The 25,332-nt window shown below is 34.3% G+C and overlaps 1 protein-coding gene across 1 annotated transcript in view; it reads right to left on the bottom strand.

Annotated features, from left to right (window-relative positions):
* Positions 1 to 25,332, bottom strand: part of COL24A1 (collagen type XXIV alpha 1 chain) — a 330,570-nt gene that overhangs the window by 273,470 nt on the left and 31,768 nt on the right. The window contains exons 4-7 of the mRNA XM_045547618.1: positions 23,780 to 23,833; positions 20,621 to 20,674; positions 8,914 to 8,967; positions 7,346 to 7,399 (exon numbers count right to left, since the gene is read on the bottom strand). Coding sequence (XP_045403574.1) covers positions 7,346 to 7,399; positions 8,914 to 8,967; positions 20,621 to 20,674; positions 23,780 to 23,833 — 216 coding nt within the window. The remainder of the gene's footprint in view (positions 1 to 7,345; positions 7,400 to 8,913; positions 8,968 to 20,620; positions 20,675 to 23,779; positions 23,834 to 25,332) is intronic.

Here is a 25,332-nt window from a genome sequence, read left to right as displayed (position 1 = left end):
CTACTTAAACACGAGTCTGTGCAGTTTTAAAAAGCAAAGGGGATAATCTGGAAACCTGCCTACCTTCAAGCTTTGACATAGCTCCAACCTAGGGACCTGGCACATTATCTTTAAAAATTAGTTTATATTACTGTTCTTTGAAATATTATTTGAATCATTATATTCTATACTTATATAGGAAGAATGACAAAAAAAGTCTAGTAACTAACAACATATGATATTTCTCTGGTGAACATTCTGGAAAAAACTTATGCAAACACATTCCTCAAGGAATACCAATAGGAAAATTTACAAATTACATGCATGTTTTCAACTTTATAGATGAATGGTTTGCTCCTTTTAAGAGTGTTCTTTCCCTCCACTGAATGGGAAGCACTTATGTTCCTGGAAAAAAAAGACTAAAACACTTTTTCTATATTTGAGAAAGTGTTCTCCATAGCACAAGACAGCTTCTGTATAATCACCCTGCTTTTCTATCACGGGCCTCCTTTTATAAACTTTTAGGTTTCAAAAAGGTAGAAGCATTCCTCTCTAGAACTCAAAAAAATTCCAAAGAAATTGTGGAGACTAGAGGATTTGCCTTTGGCATTCTCCTTCTTAAAACCTTGCAGTAGCTCTCTACTACACGATAAATGCTTTAACATGGTATGTAAATCCCTTTATAATTTGGACCTTAACTACCCCTCAAGCTTTATCGCTTGATGCCTCCTGCCTCACACTTCAAGATTCAGGAACAAGGAACTGCTTCTTACCACCAAGCCTTTGTTTATGCATCATCTATGTGTAGATAGCATGCCTGTCCACTATGTACAATATCATCAGGATGATTCTGCTCATCCTCAAGACTCAAGTTAGACGTCACTTCTTTCTCTGCTCCCTGCACCCACCACCCTTCACCCCCAGGAAGTTTATGTAACCCTCAAATATGTCCTATAATATCCTTTTCATATCTTCATCATACACTTTCCATAGCATAATATACATTTGTGATTTATTTTTGTACAGGTTGAGTATTCCTCATCTGAAATGCCTGGGACCAGAAGTGTTTCAGATTTCAGAGTTTTTTTCAGATTTTGAAGTATTTGCATTATACCAACTGAGCATCCCAAATCTGAAAATCCAAAATCTGAAATGCCCCCGTAACATTTCCTTTCAGTGGCATGTTGGCACTCAGAAAGTTTCAGATTTTTGAGCATTTCAGATACAGGATTTAGGATGCTTAACCTTTAACTGTCTCCTTTTGAAGACAGTAAGGTATTTGAAGGAAGAAACTTTATCTTCTTTACATAATATTGGTTTTCTGAATGAACGAAAATATGTGATTAAAACAACTGCAGCATTCCAGAGTTAGTGACAAAATTTATCTACAGAAATAAACTGCTCTTTTGTTTGGGGCAACTTCCCTGGATCATTTGCTCTATCTACTCTCGAGAAACTGAGGCAAAGGTGAGCTAACCATGGTAGATAATAATGTGAAAGGCAAAATCACTGAGTGATCAGTAACAGGTTAGCTAAGTAGAAATGGAATGATGGATGTTGGGAGCCAGAGGACTCAGGGAAAGTAAGACAGCAGAGAGGAACACTGCTTTGGGATGCAGACCATAAGGTGGAAAACTGCAGTAGAACCAAACGAAGAGACACAGTCACTTGAATTTAAGAGCAGCAGTGCTCATTCATTCACTAATAATATGGGCTTGTTGTGTGCCAAACACTGAACTGAGATACCACAGTGAAAGAAAAACAGTGCTTGCACTTAAGCAACTTACAGTGTATATGTTTAGCCACTGTTACTGCATTGCTGTCTGAAAGTCCATGTTACATTTTCTTTCTCTGCAATGCAACAGCTTTAGTTTACAAATTAGGTAATTATAAGTATCTACTAAGTATGTCAAATACTACGGTACTCATGTCAGCAATGCCATGAGGAACAAAGGCCTATAAAACAAAGGCCTATAACCATGTTTTGACCAAAATAACCAGAGAAAGCTATGGTAAAACTGGGAAAGAGTGATAAGATAGGATGGTCATAGCTGATCAACACAGAATCCCTAAGCAAAAATTCAGAATGAGATGAAAATCAACAACTACAAGAATGTAAACACTTTTTGGGATAAGGCAATAAATTCCCTAAAGCTCTAAGAATAAGGATTTTAATTAATTTTTTTAAAAATATTAAATAGAAGAATAATCCCAGATAGCTGGAGAGCTTGGACTATGGGATTAATACAACACAAATATCTCTATTCTGCCTACCTTCCCTTTAATAACACACTCTCCTCATGTGTACAATATACAACCTTTGTCCCAAACTCCTTGCAATATTGACAGGCTAACCTCTTTTAAGTAGTACTCGGCCTTTACTGTAGTCCCATCAACCCTAGCTGTAGTCCCTCTCAACTAGGTCTTATATAGAAAATATGATAGAATATTCTCAAAATGATGCTAAATGACAAAAGACATCTTATTCCAATGACACAGAATTTTTATAAAAAACGTCTGGAAACTGAAATACTTGTAGCCAAATGAATTTATCATTAATGTTGTAATTTCAATCTCATGAGCCAGATTGTGGGAAATGTCTTTGAACACAGAAGTCCCACAAGCTACACCACTTGGCAACCACTGGCTTGGCTGTTGGGGAGCTCAGTACTGTGTTCAGCTTGTTCTCAGCTTCCCCTACCATTAGTGGGAATGGCAGACTGCAGAGGAGACCGTAACGGTGGTGACAGCACAGCCCCTAAGCAGCAGCATTTGTATTAGACTTTGAGCATTACATTTGAATCGGGAAGCAACTCAAAACATAGCTCTGCAGTTTTACAGGAATAATGGGCCAGTGAGAGATGATCTATAGAGTCAGCTATGGAACAGTAAAAATCTCCATAGTTCTCTCTTCAGGCACTGATTTTCCGCCAACTCTGATTTTTTTTTGTTATTGTTCTCATTGGTATTCAGTATTGTAGCTCTTTAGGATTGTCCTTGCTTTAAACAGTTTATGAAAACCTGTATACTTTTTGAGTGACTGATAAATTACATTGTGTTCCACTTTATGCTTTCAGTTCTTTTTTCCTTTCCAACTTTGTACAGATATTTACTATATACCTCCTATGTAATAGAGAGATTTTAAAGAATTAAAATGATTCTATCAAAATATAAGAATTCACACTGATTTATAATTGTCACTAAAACTTACCTATAGTTTTACTATAGTTATACTACTATGTTAGTATTTTTTAATACTCAGAAAAATATTTTCATACATTATTCATAAAAATGTTTTAAATGTGTATATTACATTTCACAATTGCTCTAAAGTTTATAACTTCATGCTAAGATGTGCATAACTACTCCTATGTAGCTTAGCCTTTTGAACCTAGAAAAATTGTTTCAGTTGAATACATTGCTAATGTTCTTAAAATTTTAAGTAGAAGTCTTCCAATTTTAATATAGCAACTGATCAGCTATATAGAAAACAATTTAAAAAGCCATCTTGAGTCCAAGCTCAGAATTATGACTCCTGTCTTCCATCCAACCCAGCATGCACTCTGGATCCAACTTATTTGCTTTTTGGCAAAAATTTACACATTAGTGAGAAGTGAAACTATACTTCAATTTCTAGGAAAATAAGATTTACATGAAGGTGGCTAAGTTGAAGCAAATAGTGCTTGTTAAAGATGTTAATGCTGGTTTTTAAAAATGGGAGTAGGGGATAAAAGGAAAAAAAGAAAGAAGCAAACCAAAAAAAATCTATTAAAGATTGAAGAAAATATTATTGCTATCTTTGTTTGCTTTGTTATTTCTGTCTCAATGTTACTTCTAATTTTCAAAACTTTTTTTTACATTAATCTTCTGTTTATCTCAACAGTTTTAGTGAATTGTTAGTGTGTTCCTCCAACTTTCTTACAGCCATTTGAGCTTTAAAATTACTTGAGTTTGGTTTAGATTAGAAGAATTATAATATTTCCAGATACTTTCCACAGAAAAAGAATAATGAAGTCAATATTCTCTGTCATCCAAAATCATATTTGTCCCCTTGGCTTTCATGAAAATCAATATTGTACTTTCTCTTGCATATATGCTAGAGATAGTCAGAATTACTTAAATACCAATACCTAACAAATATTGACTTAAATAATAATTAATAGAGAAGCATTATCCAAAGTTATTAACAGCACAGTCATATGTGTTAAAAAGGCCCAGATTTGAGTGCTAAATCTTCAAATTAATAGCTGTATGGCCTTGGGTGAATGATTTAACCCCTGTACACCTCAACTAACTTATTTATGACATACTGAATATGGTATCTGTCTCAATAGGTTGTTTTTTGGTTTATGTTTTTAACAGATGGGGTCTTGCTATGTTATTCAGGCTAGAGTGCAGTGGCTATTCACAGTTGCAACAATAGCATACTATAGCCTCGAATTCCTGTGCTCAAGCGATCCTTCTACCTCAGCCTCCTGAGTAGCTGGGACCATAGGGATGCTGCTCCTGGCTTCAATAAGTTGTTTTTAAGATTAAAAGGAACAGGGCTCAGCAGAGAGATTGGAACATTGCACATAATAAAAGAGCTACTTTTAATATTAGTAATAGTTATAATAATTCATAAAATAGTTTAACAGATAAAAATATATAATTACTTCATAGTACTCAAAACCCAAGTATCTTACTCATCTCTCATAATGAGTACTGAACATACTGAATAGCATTTAGCACAGTGGATTCCTATCAGTTTTATCTCTTGATCATGCCATAACTCTCAAAGTGACTCTGAGCAATTATCTTAACTTCTCTGGGCTTATCTTAGTTTTCTCACTTAGAAAATGATTAAGTTCTCATCTTGATTCACCTATCACTTTGGGGGAGAACTCAAAGATGAAGCAATAGGGGTCTCTAGGTCAAAGCTAATATGAGCTATTTTTCTAGGTTCTCCTAGCGTGGATCCTAATTGCAGGAAGTAACTATAAGTGACTTAAGTCGTCCAAAAATTGAACCAAATTAGTTAATTTGATTTTTAAAAAGCTCATAATTTACCTGAACACTCTACCTAACAACCAGTCTTGCCCTTTCCCCTTCCAAACAAATCGTAGTAATAGTATATCAAACTCATTTGGAATGCATTTCTACAATGCTTGTTTTTCAAAGACCTGTACATAGTTTCCATTAATAGAGACTCTGAAAAGGGGAAAAACATTCTCAGAAAGACTACAAAATCATCTCAAATATTTCAACACTGCTCTGAACTCCTGTCAAACAATAGTAAACCAGGGATGCTTCATTTATCAGAAACTAATTCAGTTTCTAAATACTTTCAACTAAACCCTCTCTAGAGAAACTTCAGTAACAGCTACTAACTGATAATATATCAAGATTCCTGACTTCCATAGGGCTTATTTTATTAGTTAACAATATGCCAAATTTAAAAGTTTTTAAAAAATCATACAAGAGAAAAAAGAAATCTGTCAAAGACATTCACTTCATGGCTCAGTTTGTTTAAAATAATGCTACTATTTCACTTTATTAGACTTACACAGACCAAAAAGAATATATATGTCTTAATATTTTAAAATACTAATGGGTCATATAACATATACAGAGGTCTCCAGAAGTTAATACCCTCTTCTTTAAGTAAACACAACTTCAAAATTAAAATGATAATCTGTCTTAATGGATAAAATCTAAATTCTTTTCCTTTTTTCTACAAATAACATTTCTTCCCCTCTACACAAAAACTATTCAACATTTACTTAGTGTTTCCCTTTCTGGATTGCTAATTTCATGAACCACAGGCATCATTTAATCTCAGAAAACAATGATTAGTTTATTCTTCACTCATATGAAATGTCACTGTGTAGGATGCAATAACTGTATATTTAATATTAATAACAAATAAAATAATTGAGATCCTATCCATATTATTAGATGATCTTTGATTGAGGCTGTCAGTACAGTTCCCTAAGAGATATATGAGTGGTCAGAGGTATACTGAGTAGCATTAAACAAACAGATTCATGATTGTATATCAAGACTAATACTGTTAGAAATGATCACTCTGCAGTTGCATGTTTCTGTGGGGGCAAACAACAACCTCAAGAGTGTTATCAGACTCTAACTACTGTCTAGGATGAAGACTAGTCTAAAAGCCATAAAAATAATGGTGTGTGTAGTCATTGGATGGAAAATACTCTCATATGATCAAAACCTTTTTCATCATTTTACAATCCAGCCCTTTAACAGGGGTTATGACGGAAAGCAAAAGAGGTTAGGATTCTTTCTGAAACCAAATAAATAATTGATGGTTCACATTTATTAATATAACAGCTGGCTATTTGTCTGACACTGTATTACGTGGATTATCTCATTTCACCTTTCTCAAAACTCCCTATGAAGTGAGTAGTATTATTTTCACATTTTACAGATGAGGTAACTGAAGCTGAGAGAGGATAAGCAACCAAGGTTGATGGAACCTAGAAAATCACAGGTGGGATTTGAGCCAATAACCAAAGCCTGAATACCACCTGCAACCTAAATCTTCCAAGAGGAAAGGAACTAACACACTAAGACATCAACACAGCTCATTATTATACATATTTAAATATTTGCATCAAGTCAAATACTGCCCTACAATATTCTGGAGCCCTTAATACCTTAGAAAGAAATTTTGCGACTTCCTTATTCCTTGTAGAAAATCAACAACTTAGTGTTTGGGGGAAAACAAGTTGAACAAACAAAAAAGAATTTATACGTGCATTAATCCAGGAAACTGCACAACATATTTCATGAAATAATGATAGCAGGTGTATCAGCACTCCTTTCTACCTCAGAAAAACACTAGTTATATGCATATAACTACTGCATTTTACTAGCCATCACCAAGCCTTACTTCCATCCTACCTTTCAATCCTCACATTTATATATATATCATGGCAAAGATTATTATTTCCCAATAAAATGAGAACCCCTTAAAATCCAAGTGTATTACCTATAAGCAAATGAGCCTCACTTTGGGCATATAAAAGTTATAAATTGACTTCAAAGTCTCACAAGCCAGTCATTGCCCTAATATAATTTAAAAAGAGGAAAGCTTCAATATTCTATCAGTGACTCTGACTTTCTCTTACATGTGAATTTCGTACCCATGATTAACTGAAAGATCTTTCCTTATTGTTCATAAGATCCTGTCTTTTGGAGGTACCACTTTCCTGGATTAGGACAGTATCCTAATTTCCTTTTGCTGAAAAGGAACTTAAAACATTGGTTTGGGGCTCAACTTCAAAATGAGATTATAGTAGTTGAAGAGCTCCTAGATCCATATGACATATAATTATGTCAAAGTAAAACTACATCTTACCTTACTACCTTGCATACCCGGGGACCCCATTAATCCAGAAAGGCCTTGATCACCCTATAAACAAAACACAGAGGTTTAATATCATGAAAGAGAATTGAAAACTAGAGCTGCTTTGAAAATTAGAGCTCCTTTTAATCTTGCATATTAAGCTCTTACTAATTCATTTCTGATCTTCACAATTGGCTCAAGTTTCATCCAGTTTCTGAACCCTTTTGAGCCCTTTTCTGAGACTCCCAGCCCTTATCTTTCCCAGGGCTTAATACCTGGGCTATATTTTCCCACCTCCATACTCCTGCTCCTTTTTCTCTCATGGGTTCTTTTCTCTAGGAATGCCCTCACTCCCCATCAGCTCAAGGTCTAGTGTGTTTTTAAAAATCTCAAGTAGTTTTCTTAAAAATTCCACAAGTGCTTTTGTGAAGCAGCTGGGGAAGGGTCTGCCTTACCCTTCTCTGTGAGGAACTGCAGCCTGGTGGGAACCCCCAGGCCGAATCTCTAAGGGTGTGACGGCCTGGCTGGGTTCACGTGACCACTAGGAGCAAGGGCACTTCCCTTTCCGGGGCAGAGCTGGTACCTTCCGCTGTGCCTGGCCACACTACAGAACGTTACCCCTGGAAGTAATTGGGGCGAAAATTTATTGGGAGGTCCACCTGCTTGGCTCGGACAGACTAGACATTACTGATTATGGCCGTCTTCCCCGCACCTTGAAGAGTACCTGCGAGCCCATCTTGCAGCCCGTCAACCTAGGAACCACCAAAATTATCCAGGGATTTTTTAAGTTTGTGAATATATACCACATAAATGAAAAGATCCTATAATTGTATTGCATTTATAAATTGCTTGTCTAAACAAATCTTCCCAAATATCCTCCTAAAGACTCCATTTGTATTGATCCTCACTGGAAAACAGCATCCTCCTCCCAATGAAGATTTTGTTGCTATCTTTACTTTAAAAAATTACTTTTTACCTAAATACGTATATGTTTGTGTTGAGAGCATTATAATAAAATGAAAAACATACTGGACCAGAAGTCAGAAAATTTGAATATATCATTAAGTCTGCCACTTACTATCTATGCAATAAGCCATTCAAAATCTATGAGTTCTGTTTTCTCAACTAGAAAACTAAATAATGATGACTGCTTCTCACAGAGTTACTGTGGTACTTAAACAAGTTAAAGTATTCTAAAATAGAACTATCCTAAAATGGTGCAAAATTTTATTGGAATGTATATATTATTGTGTGCATGTATATCAACATCTTTGCAGTTAGGAGAGCATCCTACTCTAATTCTTTACCCCATCTACTCCTTATTGGCAGATGGCACAATGACAGGCCACAGTAGACACTACCTAAAATTAATGTTAAGATTTAAATAAATAAGTTAAACTGATGATATAATTTACTTAATTCTTCAAATATTTCTTTCTTCATTAAAATCCAATAGTTCTCTGATATCTTCTCTGTCTGATATAGTAAGGATATTTATGTTTTAAAAAGATAAAAATGATTTTAAAATGCTTGAACTATATTACCATGATTTTATTTCATGGGCAAATAATTATAATTACCTTTTCTCCAGAAAGAGCCTGACCTGGGGAAAATCCTGGATCTCCTTTGGGGCCCTGGATAAAATAGTTATAAAACACATGGTGAAGCATAAGTTACATATAATGTATATCTTCAGTTATGTATCATCAGATGCTATATACATTACATAGTAGTAAATAAAATTGTTTTAAATTGAGATAGGCATGTTTTATTGATTTTTTTAATGTACCTTCTTCTTAGTCTTATTTTTAAATGCTGAGAAGATTCCTAAAAATTCCTTAGACATAGCTGATTTTTAAAAATCTAATAAATATAAAGTTATACTGCTATTGAAACATCTTTCCTTGGGGGACCTAGGTAAAGGCTTTGTCTTTTCCATTTTTGTAACATACTGCATTGTTATTCCTATTTTAGCTTTGAAAGACTAGTTACATTAGTAAGAGAAAACTGCTTATAATGATCATCAAAATTCTAAGTTTAAATATTTTCCAAAATCTTGCAATGCCCATGCATTACTTTTATAATAAAGAAAAAATTTAAAAAGATATCTCTATTTGTCAAAATTCTTTTTATTCTGTTCTAAAAATAGATACTTTTTGTAGTCTAGGGATCTTATCTTCCACATTTCAAGAGGAATATGACATTAAATTTCAGCTAAAGTTTTTTGGTACAATATTAAAATAATCTTTCTTATGATAAATAGTAGCAAAGTATCTCTTTTTCACACCTCATAAAATTTAGGGGCCAAAATGAAGATTCTTTAAAATTCAAATCCTGATTCCATTACCATTCTCAACTAAGAATAAATAATTCTCCTTCCAGATACTATTTTTACCCTTTCAGAAATAGGGAAATAGACATGTCTTCTTTCACATATTCAGGGATGATTTTAAACAGCTTTCAAGCTGACTGATGAAGAAAGGAATACTAAAAGAAAAGTCCTGCATGGTCCTCAGTAAGTCGTTTAATTTACAAATTCTAAATGAGTGCTCACTGGCAAAGAGTCCTGTGTTCTATAGTCAAAGAAAATTTTTAAAGAAAAAATTGTGCTCTAGACTGACCTCTTCCCCTTTACAGACATCATCACTTCTATCAAGGCTACAGTTTGGTTATAAAATTGGTTATAAAATTATGGGACTTAAGAAATGGCTTTGGTGATGTTTTAATATTTATGAATTCAACTCTTCACCTCCCCCCAAAAAACGTAATTTACTTAGAATGTGTAAGAGATATTAGTGCTTATCTAGTAAATTGTATTTTGTATTGCAAATGAAGCAGTGAGGTCCAGAAAGGTTAATTGGTTTGCTTAAGATTGCTTAGAAAAGTATTGGCAAACTAGGTCAATTTTCTTTTTTATATCACAATACCTATGAAATAAAGTCTTATATATTGGTTTTAATATATTTTAATCTTTTATTATAAAAACTAGCTAATTGATTTGAGCCAATAATTTACAGTGAATTTAAAAATAACTTGAGAAATGATAACCCTTGTCCATTTAAAAAAATTGAAGGACTGGGCAAAAGTGATCAATTGAGAAATAAAAATAAGATTTAAAAATGAAACTTTTTCTTATTCATATGTTGTATATCTGGACAACATATTTGAAACATATATGTCAAATTTCTTTTTTTCATACAAATATGACTGAATTAATTTATCAACTCATGTTCTAGAATGGGAATTTCAGGTCAGCATTAAGGAAATGCTCTTAATCTGGCTCGTTGTGCATATAACGTGCATTAAGTGGAGATTATTGAATATGCCAACTTTATCTGAAATGTCAAGGAAGTAGGTCATACTTCTCTGCATTGAAGGAGAAAACTCCCAAATTTCTTACTTTCTCCCTCATTTTGTACCAACTCTTTGATTCCTGACACACTTTTAGTCTTACTTGATTGGTTTTATAAACCACCTTTAGAATTAAATTTAACATTTATAAATTAATTAATCATAATTGACTTTGAACCTTAAAAACCAGTGAAAAGTGACATGTTACATTCAGGGAATAACAATGTGAATGGTGGTCAACTTCACCTCAGAAATGGTATAAGCCAAAAGATGAACAATAGGCATTTTTAAAGTGCTGAAAGAAAAACACCCTCAACCCAGATTTGTATACTCTATGAAAATATCTTTTAAAGAATATAGACAACAAAATAAACTTATTGGCAAACAAAAACCAAGAGAATTCACCACTAGCAGAACGTCACTACACATGTAAAAGGAACTTTTTCTAGCTAAAGAGAAGTAACACCAGATGGAAACCCAGGTTTATGGGAAGGAGTGAGGAGCACTGGAAATGGAAATAAATGAGGAAATGTGAATGACTTCCTTTGTTTTTTTTAATTCTCTTAGTTTCTTTAAAATATTATGTAATGCAAAAATTATAACATTGCACTGTGGGATTTATAATGATATAGATGTAAAATAAATGATAACAAAGCACAAAGAATGGAGGTAATGGATAAATGTAGTATGTCGTAATGTTCTTATAGTTTATATGAAGTGACACCATATTAACCGTAAGTAAACTAGAATAAGTTAAGGATGCATATTGTAATCCCTATGTAATCACATAGATAAGTGGGTGGGTAGGTAGATAGATGAATAGATAAAGAGATATAGCTCAAAGGCCAATAGAGAAATTAAATGGAATACCAAAGAATATTTTATTAATCCAAAAGAAGTCAGAAAAAGAGGAAGAGAAGAACAAATAACAGATTGGATAAATGGAAAAGAAATAGCCACATGGTAGGGCAAGACCCAATCATACCAATGATTACATAAATATAAAGTGGACTTAACACTCCAATTAAGAGATTATCAGACTGGGTAAAAAAGTAAGATCCACCTACACATTGTCTATAAAAGATGCACTTTAAATATAAGACACAGATAGGTAAATGAATACAAAAATATATACCAAGAAAACAATAAGCATTAAAAAGCTGATGTGGCTCTGTTACTATCAAACTAGACTTCAAGAAGAGTATTACCAGAGATGAAGAAAGACATTTGATAATGATAAAAAGTGTCAGTTCATCAGAAAGACATAAAAGCATGCATGCAGAGCACAGAGCTGCAAAATATATGAAGCAAACACTGACAGAACTAAAAGGGAGAAATAGACAAATACAAAATCATACTCAGATATTTTAACACACTTCTCTCTGCAATTAATGGAACTAGACACAAAAAAGCAGTAAAATAGAGAAAATTTTAACACCAACCACCATAAACTAATTGACATTTATAGAATACTATACCCAATAACTGCAAAATATACAATCCTTTGAAGTATGCATGGAATATTCACCAAGATAGATCACATGTGGAGCCATAAAATGCGTCAATAAATTTTATAGTATTGAATTCCGGTGTATGCTCCCTGATCACAATGGAACTAAATTAGAAATCAATAATAAACAAAACAACATACTTCAAAACAACCCATGGGTCAGAGAAGAAAGTATATATTTTTATCTGAATGATAATGAAAATGCAACATATCAAATTTTGTGGGTTGCAGTTAAATCAGTCCTTAGAGGGAACCTGTAGCTTTAAATTCTTACATAAGAAGAGAAGTTTTGAAATCAATGATTTAACTTTCCACCTTAAGAAGCTAGAAAATGAAGAACAAATGTAGAATAGATAGAAGGAAAGAAATAATAAAGAGCTTAAATCAATGAATATTAAATAGCCCATAGAGAAAATTAACAAAGTCAAATGTGTTGGTTCTTTAAAAGATTAATGGAAGTGAACTCTTGATTTTCTCCCAGGCAAAAACAAAACATCCAAAATCCTGTTAACATGTTCCTCCTCATTCCAGTAGATGGCAGCTCCCATAATCCCAGCTATTCCACTACTCAAGCCTTAGAATTATCTTTGACTCTTCTCTTTCATATTGTATATGTAATCCATCAGCAAATCATGTTGACTGTAATTCAAAATATACCTAGATTTTGAGCACTTCTCACCACCTCTATTGCTAACCCTCTCATCCATGCCATCATCACCAATGACATGGACTAGGGTAGACCAGTGGGGTAGACTCCAAACTGGTGTCCCTCCTTCCACTGGTCCCTCATTCCAATCTATTCTCCACATGACAGCCAGAACTATCCTAACAATATAAATTGGATGTAAATTATCTGCTTAGAACTCTTCATTGAATACCCAACACAATCAGTAAAATCTAACCAAAATCATTACCAACAAGGTCCTAAATAATTGGCTCCTACTACCTCTGATCATATACCTACCACTTACCTCATTCAGCTATTCTTCAAAGATTGTCTGAAGGCCTTTGGAATTGTTTTTCACCCTTTTCTTCATCAGAATTGCAAAAATAGTGATTTTTTTTAACTCTAGCATTCTTTATTTACTAGCATTTTCTATAAAAAGAAACTTCCTTTATCAATCATTTGGTTATGCTGAGGTTCAATTCTATAAGAAAGACAAGGCAATTTTTAAAAAAGTCTTGATTCTTTCCTTTTATTTTTCTTTTACTTAACCACTCTTTGAAATAATGATATGGTATAATAAAATATATATATTTGGTTTTTGTCCCCAGTTGCTGGCACAGAGTTCCTAAACCCCTTGGAATTTCCTGAGTGATAAGGGTATCTTTTGTTAGTCATAACAAGACTCTTTTGACCATACCTAAGTTTATGCTAATAAGATGACTCAGGGAGGAGCCCCCAAATAGCTTTCAGGATTGGGGTCTGCCCCAGAAAGTTACACAAGTGATGGGAACTTTCAGTCCTACTTCCCCTTTCTCCCACTGCCAGGGATGGCGGGTGGGGAGAGAAGTTATGTTATAAAAACATAACTGGGAAGGTAGTGTGGCAGGAGACAGCATGGAAGCTCTGCATTCTCTACTCCCAATACTTTGCTTTATGCATCTCTTCCATTTGGCTGTTCCTGAATTGTAGCCTTTACAGTAAAGTGGTAAAGGCAAATGAAGTGTTTTCCTGAGTTCTGTGAACTGTTCCAGTGAAATATCAAATCTGAGAGGGTGGATCATGGAACCCTTGAGTTTGTAGTCTGTCCAGACAGAAGTGTGGGTGGCCTGGGCACCCTATTTTTTTGGGGGGGCATCTGAAGTGTGTGCAGTACTGTGGGATGGAGTTCTAAAACCAGTGGAGTCTGATGCTAACCCCAGGGAGTTAGTGTCAGAATTGAATCGAATTGTTAGATATCCATTTGGTGTCAGAGGATCTGAGAATCTCACAGATGCAATTCCCTAGCATCATCTAAAGGTGATCAGGGAAGGTTTATCTGTTTGTTTTTTGCATCATTATAACTCATGGATTTAGAGATATTTGATGTGATTTAATCTACTGAAGTTATTCTTAATGATATTCAAATGACACCAATTTTTGGCTATTTAAGTTAGCACCTGAATCCTTTTGACATTTCACTAATAGTCTTTGATAACTAGAAATAAGTATTTTTAATATACTTAAATAACATTTTAATTGTAAAATCACAAACAGAATCAAAGAAAAAGGTCATATTTTGTCTGCCTTTCCAAGAACATCCCCATGCTGTCTAAAAGAATGGGAGCAGCTCAGTCTTTAGCATTTTATCATTCTTTACATTTTCCTAATGTTGGACTGCCAATTTTTATGACAATTTGACCCAATAAAAAATTCTTAGAATGGGTCAGCATCTATACTTAATATATTTATTTAATTTACATGCAAGGAAAAATAGTACTTCTTGTTAAGTGAAATACATAATGGAGACATGGGAGCTTAGGGTCAAAACTAGTAATAGAACGCAGTACTAAGATATTACTGTTCGGTGTTAAATACTTAATATTATTAATATTAAATGTTATTAATGAGGCATTGTTATTGCAGTTAATTAAGGCTAGATGTTTTCATTTAATTGGATTTAATCTGAAAGACCATTGGCCTTAACCAAAGTAATATAAACTATGAATGTTTGTGGGGAGGTTTAAGTTTCCTCTAAGAAGCATTTTGGGGATAGGATCTATCTTGACCAAAAACAGATTGCCTGGACTGGAATTGTAAGTACATAGTAGGTTAAAGATATACATTCTGCATGCATTCATTTCTCATGTTCAAAGATCTACAACACAATTAGACATGTGTTTAATTAATATCAATAAAAATGTCCATCACCCTGCCAATAAATAAAAATGCAGTTCATTTAATAGATAAATATGATACACTGAGCCCAGATGGTATTTGATGACAAGAAGAAATCCATTCTCTCTAGCAAACAGGAAATGGAATTTACCTCCCTCTGATTTTTTTTTTTAGAAGGACACTATTTCTACCATCAGTGTCCTGATTTCAGCTAATGAGCCCATTAGAGGAATATTCTTCCTTTATTTTAAATCATATTAGTATTACATGCTGAGAAAAATTGTTTTATGTCCAATAAATTTGTGTGTGGTACTTTATTCTTATATTATTTAACAACTTAACAACATAGTTGTCAAGGACTAGAGATCAGTTTTACTCTTGATAGAGTTTATATATTATTATCATTATCCACAGGATAAACTGCAACCTTGGAATAGAACTATTTTGTTACTATTATTAAATAAATTCAGAGAGACTTTAAGTTAGGTAACCCCACCCCTACCCTTCCTCCTTAGGGTGCTAAAAGACTTCCTCACTATGTTGGGAGAGGCACCTAGTGTAAGGAAAAGACTAAAATATATCCAGTTTTTTACTCCAACTCTACCACTTACAAACTGTGTTACCGTGGTTACATACTTACTTCTCTGAGTGTTTTCTTCTGTGCAAAGCAGAAGGTAATAAAGCCTACTCTCATAGTACTCTTGATTGGGATAAAACTAAATGAGATGCCATACATAAAATAATTGGCAGATAGTAGATACAAGAGGATTATAAAGTATAAAGCTTGAATGTTCTATTAATCCTGATTACTCTAGAAATGCATGTTAAATACCTAGGGAAATTGGTTTCATAAAATCAAACATTACAAGCTTTATCTGATACATTTGGGACACAATGGTAATTTTTAACACATGTCACAAATATACTACCCTCCACAAATATGTGCAGCTAAGTCATAATCAGTTTCGGCTATTTTGGACATAGTTATTAAATTGTTAAATTAAATATGAATTAAAGACTAATGTTCAGGTTTATACTATTAAGTCCCCAAGAAGCCTAATTGTTTCAAAGTAAATGTAGGTTATTTTCCCCCATAAATGGGTTCATAAAATGTTTGTTGTGTTGATGAATAGTTATAGTCAAAATTAAATCTATACTACAAAATAATATCAAAGAAGAATCTAGAGATTCAAATTGTTATCTCTCCTAGATCACTTTACCACAGATACATATTAATACTAAACAATAGTGAAAAACACAGTTTTTAATCTTGGGACAGGAATAGTTTTCATTCAATACAAAGTTCTTCATTTTCTCAAATATTTTCTCCTAAATATATATACAAATTTTAAGAAGTCAATTAAGTAAAAAACTTTCCGCCATCTCTGTCTTCATCTTTTTTCACATTATTTCCACATTTTTTGTTTGTTTCTATTCTGAAACAGCAACAGTGCTCATTAAGAAAGGAGTGTCCTTCCTGAGCAAAAGAATAAAACTGGAGGAATCACATTACCTGACTTCAAATTATACTACAGAGCTACACAAAAATCAAATCAAAATGGATTAAAGACTTAAATCTAAGATCTGAAACTACTAAAAGAAAACACTGGGGAAATGCTTCAGGATATTGGTCTGGGCAAGGACTCCCTGAGTAATACCCACAAAGCACAAGCAACCAAAGCAAAATTAGACAAACAGGATCACATCAAGCTGAAAAGTTTCTGTACAGCAAAGGAAACAATCAACAAAGTGACGAGACAACCCACAGAATGGGAGAAAATATTTGCAAACTACCCATCTGACAAGAGATTAATAACTAGAATATATATAAAGAGCTCCAACAACTGGATAAGAAAAAATCCAATAATCCGATTAAAAAATGGGCAAATGATCTGAATAGACATTTGCAAAAGAAGACATACAAATGGCCAACAGGTATGTGAAAAAATTCTCAACACCATTAGTCATCAGAGAAATGCAAATCAAAACTACAATGAAATATCATTTCACCCCAGTTAAAATGGCTTTTATCAAAAAGATAGACAATGATGAATGCTGGCGAGGATGTGAAGAGAGGGGAACCCTCATACACTGTTAGTGGGAATGAGTGCAACCACTATGGAAAATAGTATGTATAAGGTTTTTTGGATGGTTGGCACTAGGGAGAGGAAGACGACTAGAGTTGAAAGGGTTAAGTAAAGGGGCTTTATTGGAGCGCTCTAGGGTGAGGGTAATGAGTCCCAGGAGAGGGACTTGGGCAAGGTTCCTGGCCTCAGGGGAAAGCAAAGAGGCTCGGGAAGTCGCAGTCGTCTGGGACTGAGGCAAGGGTTTTTATATGTGGTGAGGGGCATCAATGGAGGGGGCTTGTTTTTTAGGTGTTTGTTCAAGTGGATTATTAAGTTTTCAGTAAGCAGGATGTCTCTGGGGCTGTAACAGGATGTCTCCAGGGTCCAGTAGACAGCGTTGGGGCTGGGTGTGTTTGCCAGTCACAGGATGTGGCTGGGCTTGGTGAGGCCAGGTGTTTGTTCAAACAGAAAAGTGGAGCTGATTCACTGTTTAGGACAGAGGGGTTTGTCGTAGGGGAGGGGGCTATACGGCCCCCCCACCAACCTTACAGTATGGAAATTCCTCATAAAACTAAAAATAGAATTACCATGTGACTCAGCAATCCCACTGCTGAGTATATATCCAAAGGAATTCAGTATATTGAAAAGATACCTGCATTCCCATGTTTATTGCAACACTATTCACAATAGCCAAGATATGGAATCAACCTAAGTGTCCATCAGTGGATGAATGGATAAAGAAATTGTGGTACATGTACACAATGGAATATTATATAGCCACAAAAATAATGAAATCCTGCCATTTGCAACAATGTGGATAGAAATGGAGAACATTATGTTAAGTGAAAATAAGCCAAACACAGAAAGACAAATCTCGCATGTTCTAATTCATATGTGGGAGCTAAATATTAAAAATAATTGATTTAATGGGGACAGAGTAGAATGATGGTTACCAGAGGATAGGAAGGGTAGTGGGGAGGGGGAGAGAAAATGGGAATGGTTAATGGGTACAAAAATATAGTTAGATAGTTAAAATGAACAATATTTGATAGCACAACAAAGTGACTATAATAAAAAATAAGTTAGGCTATGCTTTAAAATAACTAAAAGAGTAGAATTGGAATGTTCTTAACACAAAGAAATATTAAACGCCTAAGGTGATAGATACTCCAGTTACCCTGATTTGATTACTTTATATTGTATGCATGTATCAAAACATCACATTTCTTAACAGAGTACCCTTGTTCTTGCCACTGCAGGTTGAGAGTCAAATTAAGAGGACCTAACTGATAACTACTGGCTGAATAGAAGGGGGAGAAGAATATAAGCCATGTGGAAATTCCCCTCTCGTTTCCTGTATCCTTGGGTCTTGTGGAGATGAAGCTATTAACAGGACTATAAACACACTATAACTTCAGTCCTGTGCAGAAATGTAAGCTGAGCCTTTACAGCTACTTTAACCTTTTACTAGACTAATTATAAATCCCCAAATAAAGCTTGAAGGACTAGGGAATCAAGAATTCAAAAACAAACTTCTAATTTGTTTGGAAGTCATCTATGTTCTTCACTATTAAACATCCAGACTTGGGTTAAAAGAGTCTTTTTTCCTCTCTAAGGCACTTTTACTGAACTCAAAAAATTGTTGACAGAAATAAGAAATTTTGTGAAATTTAGATTTAAATTATTCTTGCTATATGCTATTACTTGGTAGCACCAAGTTAAGAGCTTTACTTACAATAATTTATTTAGCTTTCACTACAGTGCTATGTGGAAGTTCTATGATTCTCCTCATTTTATAGAAGAGGAAAGTGAAGCTTAAAGAGCCTAAGCAGGAAATTTGCTTCTAGTCATTCAAATTGAGAGTACTAAGATTTAATCCAAATCTGTCAGACTCTAAAACCTCTGTTCTTAACCCCATTCTATATGGTTACATGTTTGCTTCTGAATGTTATCATTAATAAGCAGAAAGGTGAGACCCAAAAGATTGATGAAGTTACTGAAAACCAAGATTCTAATGTTTATCTAATCTGTTCCCCAACCTCTTTCATCACTCATATGTACAATTTTTCTTTCTTTCTTAATGCAATAGACTGAATGTTGGTCTCTTCAAAATTTATATGTTGAAAGCTAATCCCCAATGTGATCAGATTTGGAGGTGGGGTCTTTGGGAGGTGATTAGGTCATAATGGTTAGGCCGTCATGAATGGTATCAGTACCCTTATAAAAGAGACCACAGAAGGCTCCCTAACTCCTTCTGCCATGTGAAGACACAGCAAGAAGACAGCCAACTATGAACCGGGGATCAGACCCTGACCAGACACCAAATCTGCTAATGCCTTGATCTTGGACTTCCCAGCCTCCAGAACTGTGAGAAATCAATTTCTATTGCTTGTAAGCCACCTAGTCTATGATATTTTTGTTATAGCAGCCTGAATGGACTGAAATACTTAATTTCCTTTACTAAATTATTATGGAATTTATACTTAGTCATCCCAACTATTAAATAATCCAAAGACATGGTAGGTCTGAATGTTTGTTTACCCCCAAAATTCATATGTTGCAATCTTAACCCCTAAGTTGATGGTATTAAGAGGTGGGGACTTTGGGAGGTGATTAGGTCATGAGGGCAGAACCCTCATGACTGAGATTAATTTCCTTATATAAGAGACCCCAGATGTGTAGCTAGTCTCTTCTACCATGTGAGGACACAGTGAGAAGGTACTATCTAAGAACCACAAACTAGGCCCTCAGTAGATACCAAATCTGCAGGTGCTTTGATCTTGGACTTCCTAGGCTCCAGAACTGTGAGAAATAAATTTTTGTTGTTTCTAAACTACCCAGTTTATGACATTTTGTTATAGCACCCTGAACAAACTAAGGAAAAAAAAATGTATATATATATACTTTTTATATATGTGAAAGTTTTGGTGATCTCTCCATTCTCGTACTTTCTCTCAAGTTAACCAGCCTGGGATGTATTCTTCCATAATTTTTTTATGTTCATACTACTTAATTATTTGTCATGCTATTATGTATCATACTACTATCATAGAACTATGTACACTCATATCTATAGGCTTTTAGGTTAATATTTTTTCATAAGAATTTGATGATCCTATAAACATCCTCACAGATTTTTTTCAAGTTAAAATATTAGGGAAGTGTGAAGCAGGGAAATAAATGATATTTTATTTTCTTGGTTTTTATTTACAAATTAAAATGCCCCTAATTTAAGATAATTTACTCAAATCATAATCTATATATTTCAGAGGTTTCCATATATAGCTATTATACTTTGACAATAAAAAATCTGGAATACCAAAGCCGGCCTGTAGCTGACTTTACCACTAAGTAAATAAATCAAAGTGTGGCAGGCTTTCAGAGGAACCTAGCTCTTGGCCAGCATAAGACAATCCTTTTGAAGAGTCATGCTCTGGAGATAACAGAGATCCTTGATGTCCCAAGACTAGCCTTAAAAGTTAAGGACCTTCTTTTCAAATGTCAGGAAAATCATGTGCTACTCATTTGTAATCACTCACCTTTGGACCTGGTAATCCAGGTAACCCAGGATTTCCATGTGGCCCTGGTATACCCTGCAAATAGCAAAAAAGTCAGATCATTCCTGGAACAGATACAAATACAAATAACAGTGTTTATTATACCATTTAAATAAATATTACATAATATAATTTCATTAAAAGAATACTATCTTTTTTTTTCAAGGTTGTTTATCTTTTTTGAGATCTTACATGTTTCAGTCTTGGAAACGATACCTACATTAATTATAGAGCAGAACTATAGTTTCCATCTTTGTTTCAAAACACTACATCAAGTTGTTTACCTCTCTTTTTCACCACCCCATCTCCTGCCACAGCATACTGCTTAGTGCTATTTCTAAAGGCTGTGCGGAGTAAGAAACCTACAAATAACAAAGTGCAGTTGTTTAATTACTCTCCTCTCAACATGTGTTATTCCTTTTTGCACTTGAGTTTTTGCATATACCATTATATATGCCTTAAAGCTGTGGTCCCCAACCCTGAGCTGGGCAGTGGACTGGTACTGGTGGATGATCTGTTAGGAACCCGGCTGCACAGCAGGAGGTGAGCAGCTAGTGAGTAAGAGAAGCTTCATCTGTATTTACACCAGCTCCTCATCACTCGTATCACCGTCTGAGCTCCACCTTCTGTCAAATCAGTCACTGTCTCCCATCATCCCCAGATGGGACTATCTAGTTGCAGGAAAACAAGCTCAGGGCTCCCTCTGATTTTGCATTATGGTGAGTTGTATAATTATTTCATTATATATTACAGTGTAATAATAATAATAGAAATAAAGGGCACAATAAATGTAAGGCACTTGAATCAACCCCAAACCATCTCTCCCCCGTCAGCCTGGTCTGTGGAAAAATTATCTTTCATGAAACTGATCTCTGGTGCCAAAAAGGTTGAGGACTGATGCCTTAAAGCCTTACTTCTTACCCACTACACCTACTCAAATCATTCTTCAAATCTCAACTGATATCCTACCTCATTTTTAAATCCTAGCCACACCAGCATGAAGCAATTTCTCTCTCCTACTAACTTCTATAGAAATTACTTCAGGTAAAATTCATTTGCCAATTAATTGTATATTGCCTTGGGACATTTCTTACACCATTCTCATCTGTTATTAAATATTTTATTGCTATTTTAACTGCCTATGACATGTTCTATTTAGTTCCAGGGTTATATATTCTTTGAAAAGAGACTTTTCTAATATTACTAGTGTAGTACTTAACAGACATTAGCCACTCAATATTCATCAATTTGATTTTGCACCACCAATAAATTATACAATCTGAATTCAAGAATTGATTCTTTTTACTGAGTACCTGCTATGTACACTGGCTGTGTTAATGCTTTATAGTTCCCATTACTAATCCTTACAAAAATCCTGCAAGATTATTATTTTTACTCTCATTTACAAATCAGGAAACTTAAGCTCACACAACCAGTAAGTAGAGGAACTGAGAATCATCCTCTCCAGAAAGCCCTCCAGGTATCCTGGCCCCCTGGCCCCCTGTGCTTATTTGGGTTTTGTACTCTACCTCTGTGCTCTTCAGCCATACCTCCATCTTAACACATAACATATAGTTAATAATTATTTGTTTGTCTCTTCAATTCTGAATTAATAGAGCAGAATGTTTCAGAAAAACAGGGGTGTCAGCAATGCAAATATTGAAGATACGTCTAGAAAGATCAAAACTAAAGAAAAAAGATTAGATTTCATGATATATGTCATTGGTAACCTTCGAAAAGTACATTTTAATAAAGTAGATGGAAAAATTGTATGAATGATTTGTTGGTGTAAAAGTAAGGACAATGGGTATAAACTATTACTTCACAAAGGTCAGTAGTGTAACAGTGAGCCAGGATAATAACTTTAGGAAAGATTAATATCAATACAAGTTTGGGATTTTTAAAAGTGTGATAACTTGTTGGTTGTTGCCAAATGGTATAAAACTTGGGGAAAGAAATAATGTGAAGTTGCAACTTTTAAGTTAGCTGATTGAAGCGAATGAAATTAGGAACATAAGTGAAATAATTAGCTTTGAGATGATTACTGTTCCTTCCTTAAGGGAAGAAGGATTGGACAAATAAATAAAATTTTAAAATAGGATATTAGGGAAGGAAACTGCTGTATTATGAGAATAGAGGGAGATTCAGAACCTGAAGGTGATGCTGTTGGAAGAACAGCCTTAGCAGTGGAGAGGGAATAGAATTAGTGTAAAGAGGGACCCAGGTCTCAGAAAAGTAAGGATCAAAGGTCTCGCCTCACAGAGAGGTAGGAGGATGGGAATGGTTCACAGGCCAGAGGAGAATGGGTACACTTTAGAAGGGACTATGGGAGGAATGTGATAGGTCATCAACTACAAAGAAATTTTTTAAAATGCTAAACAACAGCTAAAGCCCAGTGAGAATTCATCTTAGGCCTCAAATGGACACAAGTTTGGTGTGAATATGGACAACTTAAAGTAATATTTTAGAGTGATTTTTCTTTATATTGTTTATATGATAAATAAAAATCAAGATAAAAAGAAAGTGGATTTTATAAAAAGTATTTGCATTTGTCTTTATAACACAATTCTTTTTCTAGTTTATTGAAGAAAGATTTTCTTTAGTAAAAATCACATTGTTTTTTTTAGGATTGAAAGAAACTAATTCTAACATAGCAATAAATCTTTTGTTGGACCTGTGTAATGTGAGAAACTACTGCTGCTCCTTAAGGCAGCTTTTTTCCTCAGAGCAATTTTTTTCTAGTCAATAGCTCCAGCATTTTCCACTATGTAATCCAGGAATGCACTATTTTAAGGCAGCCCACTCCTCTTCATTTCCCAAAACAATGAACCTCATCTTGGATTATTGAGACCACTTCATAACTAAGAATAATGTTACAATTAGCACCAGAACAGCCACTAATTTGCAAATTTGATGATCTTTCTTGGACATGTGTACAGACTCTGCTTTGGCTGGATGTTTACATTCAAATAAACAAGGATGCACATGTTCTTAAGCTTCTCTTAAATTGGCAAAGGTAAGGCTAAATTTGAAGATCCAGGCAGGTTTCCAAAGGAAGTACATACTGTACAATACTAGAAAAAACATACTGGAAAGTTACTAACTCTAACAGACAGTGGGAAGTGTAGCCCATTTACTCACCCGTGGACCTCTCTTTCCTGATGGACCTGGGATACCTGCTAGACCAGGTGGACCCTTGGAAAATAAATGCCAAGACATTAGGCATGATAGTAAACACATCTTTTTTCACAAGTCTTAATAAGATTTCCGGGATGACTCTTTTTTAGTCTCCAGTTCCCAGTTGTCGATGATTTTAAAGTAACATGAATCCCCTCACCCTAATCAGCAGGGGTGAGTTGAAACTCAAGTGTCCTCTTTAATCTAGCCAGAAATGGCAGCAGGAAGTCTATGACATATGGTTACAGCCACTGTATCTGGTTTTTACAGGGACCGTAACTAGTAGTTTTGTGGGTAAATTTTACCTAAATTTACTTTTACTATGGAAGGAGGAATTCAATTTAGGGTTTGGAGACCAACAACTGCAGGATTTTCAAACACATTTCAAAAGAACACTTGCCTTGAAAAATGAAAGCACCAGCCATCTTAAGTTCTTTTTAAAAGCATTATACCAAGGATCTATGTAATGTGTTAAGCTGTTATACTGAGATCCTTCTTGTATCAGACATATCCATTAATATCTGATTTACACTAAATGCAAAGGTCACTAATAAAGTGATTTATAAAACAAAGTATGAAAGCAAAAACTGATCAATTGTTAAAGTGTTCTGAAATTTTAAAATGTTACTTTTTAAATATATCAAATAAGAAATAGGAAACTACTTCTTTACTTCTTCATATAATGTTTTATGTTATCTTTTTTACTTACTTTAACAATCAACTGTGGAAGAATAAATTCTCATTTGTGATATGGTTCATTCATTTATCTGTTCATTCATTCAATTGTTACTGAGCTCTCTGCTGATATGGCATTGTTCTTGGTGTCTATAGGGCATACACATATTCCATTTAACAAATATTTATTCATTATTGCAGTAAAAATAGTACAAGCTTTGAAATTAGACACATCAGGGTTAAAATACTAGCCTCACTACTAACAAGTAGTATGACCTAATGTGTCTCATGTTTTGTTAATTGTAAAATATCTATATATCTATGTTAATGGCACATAAAATAAAGGGATAACTCCAGGTTTAACCATATGTAATTGCCAATATGTGACCATTTGTTAACATACAAAAACATAACTTCATATAGTTTTATCTATAGCATGGCCAGGTACACCTAAAATTTACATTGAGTTTCAAAGGAGGAGAGGGAAAATGGATTGATGGAAAAGGGTCATTGCAATTAAAAAACACAAGGGGAAAAAATTGTGTTGAAAAATAAGAGTTATGAAGCATTTTTTTCATTTTTATCCTATTTAATATTAACTTCTACTTGAAACTTTCCCCTTTATTGAGATTATCATCATATTGCAGTTTTCTGATATTCATTACATATTTCAAACTTCTCATTTTTTCCCTTTAGTTATATTTTTTTCTTCTCCTACCTCCTAACTTGATGAAACTTTTCCTGAATTTCTTAATATTGAGAGAGTACTATTTCTATTCAAGCCCAAAGTGAGGGCATTCTCCTTCCTAAGCTCTGCAAATATTTGAACAGCTATTACTGTA

This window comes from Lemur catta, chromosome 3 (genome assembly GCF_020740605.2).
Source record: "Lemur catta isolate mLemCat1 chromosome 3, mLemCat1.pri, whole genome shotgun sequence".
Lineage (NCBI taxonomy): Eukaryota > Metazoa > Chordata > Mammalia > Primates > Lemuridae > Lemur > Lemur catta.
Note: the sequence above shows the minus strand (reverse complement) of the source record. Positions and strands in the feature narration are given on the sequence as shown.